The 7028-nt window shown below is 47.9% G+C and overlaps 2 protein-coding genes across 2 annotated transcripts; one reads left to right on the forward strand and one right to left on the reverse strand.

Moving 5' to 3' along the window:
• The first annotated feature begins 1100 nt into the window (after positions 1–1100).
• On the forward strand, positions 1101–5367 carry LOC123043882 (uncharacterized). Its single transcript, XM_044466474.1, has 8 exons — positions 1101–1639; positions 2725–2758; positions 2924–3142; positions 3430–3519; positions 4176–4241; positions 4325–4419; positions 5115–5162; positions 5244–5367. Exons 1-8 carry the CDS (start codon positions 1359–1361, stop codon positions 5359–5361), a joined length of 951 nt encoding a protein of 316 aa, XP_044322409.1. The 5' UTR covers positions 1101–1358; the 3' UTR covers positions 5362–5367.
• A 354-nt stretch (positions 5368–5721) lies between these two features.
• Positions 5722–7022, reverse strand: LOC123043883 (vegetative cell wall protein gp1). The gene is made up of 2 exons (XM_044466475.1): positions 6295–7022; positions 5722–6187 (listed from the first exon to the last, which is right to left on the reverse strand). Exons 1-2 carry the CDS (start codon positions 6962–6964, stop codon positions 6039–6041), a joined length of 819 nt encoding a protein of 272 aa, XP_044322410.1. The 5' UTR covers positions 6965–7022; the 3' UTR covers positions 5722–6038.
• Positions 7023–7028: the final 6 nt, after the last annotated feature.

The raw sequence follows: 7028 nt of genomic DNA on the forward strand, positions 1-7028 counted from the left end.
GAATCACTATGTCAGATTTTACCTTAGCAATGCCAAGGAACAAAACCTGAATGATCCACCGTGAGACATTTAGCACTCCGCTTCTAATGTTCTCCTTGATATACTAGCGTAACCCAATTATAAGTAGTTTGGTATATAGAACATCAAGTAAAGGTCGGACTTCGGAAACATAAAAAATCCACAAGGAACAACTTTCAGAATAAGTCATACAAAATCCTCATGGGGAGTGGCCAAATTGCGCAATCAAGATATTACAATAAGAGGTCTCCTGGTTAGGTGTGTTGTCCAGAACATCCACTTTACCGGGTTACAGAGAGACCAATATTATACTTCTTGGAAAACTTTTCAACATCATATCATCCTGAGATTTAGATCTGGTTGGTAACATGCATGAAAAAAGAAAGTTTGCAACACAAATCGGCGAAATGATGTTGCGAGATTCTCGGAGAATGAACTAGGGTATGTCTAGGACACATCTAGACGTGACATAGTTACGTCACATCTAAGTTGATGTCCACTTTGTTTGTAGTTTATTTTTGTTTCTTGTTGCTGCATATATATTTGTAGGAGTTTAAATGTGACATCCTTAAAAAACATCTAGATGTGAATTAGACAAACTGAATGAACTATGGTAGTGAGCTTCAAAACATGAGATTGATTGCAAGATACGCGTGAACACACTGGATAAGCATGACCACGTAGGAGTCTTACCGCAAAACGAACAACAATGACCGGAAACAACCGGCGTTTGCTTCTACTTCATGTGAAAATCCCTTGAATCAAAGGGGGCCTTATGTTAGTTTCAAAACAGGAGGATTTCACGGTTACGTAGTTCCATATTGTATTTACCTTCGTGTGTGCGTGCTGCGCGAGGAAGATTCGTTTGTTAATGAATGGTGACAACGATGTTCAAGTTTGCCGGTGATGTTCAAATTTCTTCGCCTCCGTTTACCGTAAGCCACTCAATCTCCTCGCTTGCGTGGACCAGCACACAAGTATCCACCAAATTCATATTTCCGCCGCAAAATCGCGTCGATCTTCTAGACGCCCGCGCTCGCGCCGCCTCCGCCCCGTCGGATCCGCCGTGAAAACGCAAGGAAAGAAAGCCGCTGCCGTTAACGCCGTTCCCACCAGCCGCCGGAGCAGCCACACAACAACAACGCGTTCCCCACCGGTCTCCGCGGCTCCACGTCTATTTCAACCCGCCTCGGCCTCAGCCCGCGGCGGTCGTGGTCGTCCCGCGCCCCAACACCACACCAGAGCATCAAATTCCAACTACCACCACCCGGAGCCGCGCGCGAGACCGCATTAACTCCTCCCCCACCAGGGCGCGACTCAGCTAGGGTTCTCCGCGGGCGATGTCGACGCCGGCGGACGGCGCGGCGTACTGGCTCCGGTGGCAGGTGTTGGTGTGCGGTGCGCTCATCGCCGTGCCCACGGCGCTGGCGGCGGCGCTGCTGCCGCGGCTGCGGAGGTCGGTGGCGCCGCTCCGCGCCACGGACCTCTGGCTCCCCTGCTGGCCCCGCCTCCACCCGGGCTGGCTCCTCGGCTACCGCGCCTTCGCGCTCGCCGCCGCCGCCGCGCTCCTCGTCCGCGACATCGTCCCCCACGGCCCCAGGGTCTTCTTCTTCTACACCCAGTACGCACCCTCCTCCTCCTCCTCTTGATCCTCTCTTAAGCTTAGTTATTAGTACCGCCAATAATCCAGACAATCACAGTACACATCGTTCATACTCGCGTGCATTTGGCCGCATTATGCGATGCGATTACTAGCATTTAGCCGCGGCAATTGCTCGGCAGAGTACGTATTCAGTACTCCCCTGCACGGAGGATTCCCGGACAGTAGCAGAGCTTGGAATAAAGCTAAAAAGGGGGGCAACAAATTAGGCTGTAATTTTAGTGCTCAATCGTCAAAAGAGCTTCAGATAGTGCTATTTAATCAACGAAATTACAAGCTTGAGGGTGCGATAAGGCCAGCTTTGTCATCAGCCCTCCTCCCAGTGTTCCCAACCCGAGAAACCTCGCCGTAAGAATCGCTGAAAATTGACCCCTGTTTCATCATATTCTAAATAGATGTCATTCTGTGAAGCATGGTACACATCAAGAAGTGTCAACTTGGAGTTTTGTAGTTTAATATTCTTCCTGCCTTTTTTCGTGAACAAACGGAAGATTTGAACATCATTGCACTGATAGCAAGAGAATAGGTCACAAGCACACCGAGATTGAACCCACACAGCTGTGTGCAGCAGGAGCAACCTGGCCCAGTCAGCCTTTGCCCAAATCTTATCCTTTGTTTCAAGGGTTGGATATGAGGAATGTGGCTCTGACCAGTCGCCCTTGATGTCCTTTGCCAAATCTTATCCTTTGTTTCAAGGGTTGGATATGAGGAATGTGGCTCTGACCAGTCGCCCTTGAAGACACGACCATTTTGGTGTGTCAAAGTTCACCACACTGTCACACATGTTCATAGTTCTCCACTGGGCGAAGTTGCCTTCAGCGTCCGTATCTTTGCCCTGCTTTGTGGAGCTATAAAGTTTCTACTTTCGGTTTTGAGCATGGTGCACGCTGCCCCACGCAAAACCGTTTGGTCTTTAGTAGAATGTTTCTATCTTCCGTTAGTGGCTCAAAACTTCAGAAGCACCTCCTTTTTAGTTACTTGTCGTGCTGTTGCTTTTTTTCCTAACTGTCCTTTGACTAGTTTCCTTTCCCCAATTGGCCTTGCAGGTGGACCTTTTTATTAGTCACCATATATTTTGCGGTATGTCCTCTGCCTCATGGTGTCTTACCAAGTTGCTACTGCCTTGTGAAAAGTTTTACAAGCGATCATGCACAATTATGTCCACCTTCTCCTCTCTGGATGTGCTAATGTATTGATTCTAGTTTTCTTACCACATTTTCACCATTTTTTGCATTTTACTCTTAGGTTGCGACTGCTATATCAGCTCATGGATGTTGGTCATACTCAAAGAAAAGCTTGAGAAAAGCTGATGAATATGGCGATGTTGAAAATCGTGACCTCTCAGCTTCTATTTCTGGAGATAGGAAAAACGGTGAGATAGACAAGATGGCAAGCTATTATGAACAAATAGCAAATGAGAAAAGAGCTGCTTTCTGGGGACGTTGTATGCAAATCATCTACCAGGTTTGAACTAATTGTCATTTTCAGATTGTATTAATAGACAGTGTTTTCTCAACAGTTCTGTAAATTCAACTGCTATTGGTTGTAAGGACTATGCAATACCACCGTCGTAGCGTAATGCCTATGATTTAGCAGCTGACCCTAATTAGTAGTGTGTCTTCTCACCTATTTTTCTTTGTTTTTGTTTTAGCTTTACATTCTTCCTACTTGCCCTTTCTAAAACCTGTTCATCCGCACCTTCTGAACTGGCCTATGTTGTTTGTCTAATACTAGTATTTATCTGTCTGCAGGCTAGTGCAGGAGCGACAATGTTGACTGATGTCACATTTTGGGGACTCCTTGTGCCATTCTTTTACCGTGATAAGTTTGGGCTTTCCATGGTATGTGAACATTCCAGATATGTACTACTTCCTCCGTCCCAAAATAAGCGTCGCTGACTTAGTACAATTTTGCATTAAAGTTGTACTAAATCAGCGACACTTATTTTGGGACGGAGGGAGTACTATTTATTACCCTGCTTGATATGTATAAACAGTAACAATCCTCTTGATGATATGTAAACAGTAACAATCCTCCATGGTCATAATATAACTACTTGGCATGACTTAGTTTTATAATCTGTTGGTTATTTTCAATTGTATATCAGTTAACTATACCCAGTGACAAGAACCACAGTACAAATTCTTTAGTAAAATAGTCTGTGTGACTTTGCTCAACATGGATTATGTCCATCAGCAGATGCCATCTGAACAGTAATAATCAGTCCTGGGCATGTGTAGCTATCCAAACAGACCTGTTTCCGTCTTGATCAACATCCATATTCTTAGATCTGATTACCGTTGTAGTCTTGCTTTCTCTTATTTATGTCAGCGTCTAATCTTGGATACAAGAGATGAATTCAAAATTTAAATTATGCCCACGTAGATCATTCATGAATGGATCAGCTTCTAATACGTTTATTTGCAACAAATTCACTGCTTTCAAGGCATTGACTGTCTGTTGTTATGTTATCCTTAACCTTTCAAATTTCTTTCAGGTCACTGATGGCATGCACTCTGTAAATGCTGTTCTCCTACTCATAGACACACTTCTCAACAATATGGTAAGATCGCATGTAAAAATCGCATTGCTCTGTCTTTTGTGTTCATTTATTTACTTCTTCAGCCGGACCTTTGTGTTTTTCAGCCTTTTCCCTGGTACCGGATCGCTTTCTTCGTATTTTGGAGTTGCTCCTATGTGACCTTCCAGTGGGTCATTCATGCTTCTGGAGCTTTATCCTGGTAGGTCCCTCCTGTCCTCCCAATTTGCTTAACACGGTTGAATTTGATGCAGTGCCTCCAATTCAGCATTTTCTGAGTCAAATTCATGTTTGCATTAAGTTAAACATGTGTACTCTAAGGAAAGATACAAAAATGTCAGAGCCTCTTTATTATTTCCTCCGTGCGGAATTAGTTGATGCTCAAATGGATGTATCTAGCATTGAAATGGGAGTATAACTTAAACAACATTGACATTGTCCGACAGAAATTTTTGCTGTAAATTCTTAAATAGAAACTGAAAGCATAATGAAAATCGTATCAATAGAATGATCTAAGCGTGACACTATGCTCTTCCATTCCATGGCCATGTGACATAGTTTATCTAAGAAGTCCAGGCTGTGCCTGACTGTTCTGAATTGTAAATTGCATGTGAGGCAGTTTATCCAAAACATCTGGACATGTGTTAGCCACCTTCTGATCACCTTCTGCCGAAATTTAGATCTTCTCTTCTTACCAACAGTGTGTATTCTAGAACACATGTAGCGCTATCTACCTGATTCTTATTCTTTTGGATGTTGATATGTACATTAGCTCAGTTACTTCAGTATGTATGCTTTTAAAATTAGGGCAAATGTGTTCTCTTACACTCCCAAGTTTCATCTAGTTCTACTCCTACGTTTTATCATTTGTTGATGTAATTCTGTTAACATCTTCAGGTGGCCTTACCCGTTTCTCGACCTTGCATCGCCCGGGGCTCCGCTATGGTATGTGCTTCTATCACCTCACTTTTAGACCTTGTTATCCATCGACTGTGCGATCCTCACCGCGACAATAATCCGGTACAGGTACCTCGCCATGGCCGTCGCTCATGTCCCTTGCTTCTCTGCGTATTGGCTGGTTGTCAAGGCGAAGCGCGCTTACTTCCCAAGGATGTTCCCACAGGCTTACGTGAGGACAAGTTAGAGCCTCCATCTAGTCATGGATCATACTCCCAGTAGGGTGTATGTGTAGCTATAGATAGCCATTATTTCTGCACTTGATAGCTCCAAGTGCGTTCTTGTATAGTCCTGTAGATCAACAGTCCCTTCTAAATGTGGCCGGTTCTGAGGCACATCGGGATTAATACTCTGATCAGTGAAATGAAATACAGAGGAGATTGTTAACGTGGCCTCCTATATATACACCTTGGTTGTCATACAGGCTGTTAGAGATGAAATGAAGTCAAAACTTGACTTCCATGAAAGGAATGAGGAAGAATATGTTGTTGATTGATGAATGGATTCAGATATCATATTTTAGATGTTACTATAACTGTAGCGCTCAGAACAAAATCAGTTGTTCTTAGGATTTTTCTTTTCTCCACCCATTTGACAGTGAATCCAATAGAGCTTGTGCAGGATCAAACCTGTTTTAATCAGCAGTGTAACAATTTGGCAATTCCTTGCCATGCTAAGTTACATTGTTCACATGGTCGTATGCTAACCTATATACACATTGGGAGTACCAAGTTCCCCATCAGTAACTACAATTGCTACATCCTGAAAAACTTGGTTATGCACAGTTGATAGATTTCAGTCACCGAGCAATTCAGCACCATCAATCACCTCGGATCACTTCGACCGATGGCGACGTCGTCGCCCTCACAATCTATGCTTCTCGCCGCCCGTTGTCGCCCTGCCGGAAGACGAGGCCATCCTCTTCATGAAATCGGCGAATGCGCCGGCATAATTCGGCCCGGTTTGCAGCCGCACCAGGTTCGTCCTGTACGGTATCAGTATGGTCTTGAGCCCTGCACACGCATCATCAGAGAAATGAAATGTCAAATTGTCAATCTTCCATTTGTACAAGCAATGTGCACAGGAATGAATGAATTGAGCGGCGGCGATTGAATCAGACCGAAGATGCACATGGAGCGGTAGATGGCGGCGGCGGCGACGCCGTCGAGCGCGGGCGTCTTGCGGCTGCCCTCGAGGCAGCTGAGGAAGGCGAGGTCGGCGCGGAGGAGCTGCGCCTGGTCGTGGGTGTCGTAGGCCATGTCGTGGCAGTAGCAGCAGAAGTCGAGGTGGTCGGCGGGGCGGCGGTCCCAGAGCACGGAGCCGGCCTCCTTGCCGCTGGACCAGTTGGGCCCGCAGTAGTGGCCGTAGCGCGGGAAGAGCTTGGAGAGCCACGCCCGCGTGCCGCCGTGCCAGGGCAGCCGCGCCACGTACGGCCGGAACAGCGGCACCGCGCAGCCCGCCAGCTGCAGCTCCGCCAGGGCGTCCCTCTCCGCCGCCCTCCGCGCCGCCGCCGCCACGGCGGGGCCCGGGGCCGGGGCCGCGCCCGGCCGCTCGCCGCGGAGGGGGACGAGGGAGGAGAGGAAGGCGACGAGCGGGTGGGCGGCGACCCCCGGCCGCGGGGGAGGCGCGGCCGCGGCGGCGGGGTCCACGGGCGGAGGAGCCGATGGCGCCGCGGGGGTCGGGGGCGGGGCGGGGCGGAGGAGGAGCGCGGCCGGGTTGAGGCGGAGGCGGGGCTTGGGCGGGGGCTGCGCGGAGGAGGAGGAGGAGGAGGAGGGGGAGGCGACCTCCATTGCCCTCGCCGTCGTCGCCGGTGGCTCGGTATTAGGTCGGTTGGGGCGGGGACGGTGGTGGCGT

Source organism: Triticum aestivum, chromosome 2B (genome assembly GCF_018294505.1).
Source record: "Triticum aestivum cultivar Chinese Spring chromosome 2B, IWGSC CS RefSeq v2.1, whole genome shotgun sequence".
In the NCBI taxonomy this organism is placed as follows: Eukaryota; Viridiplantae; Streptophyta; class Magnoliopsida; order Poales; family Poaceae; genus Triticum; species Triticum aestivum.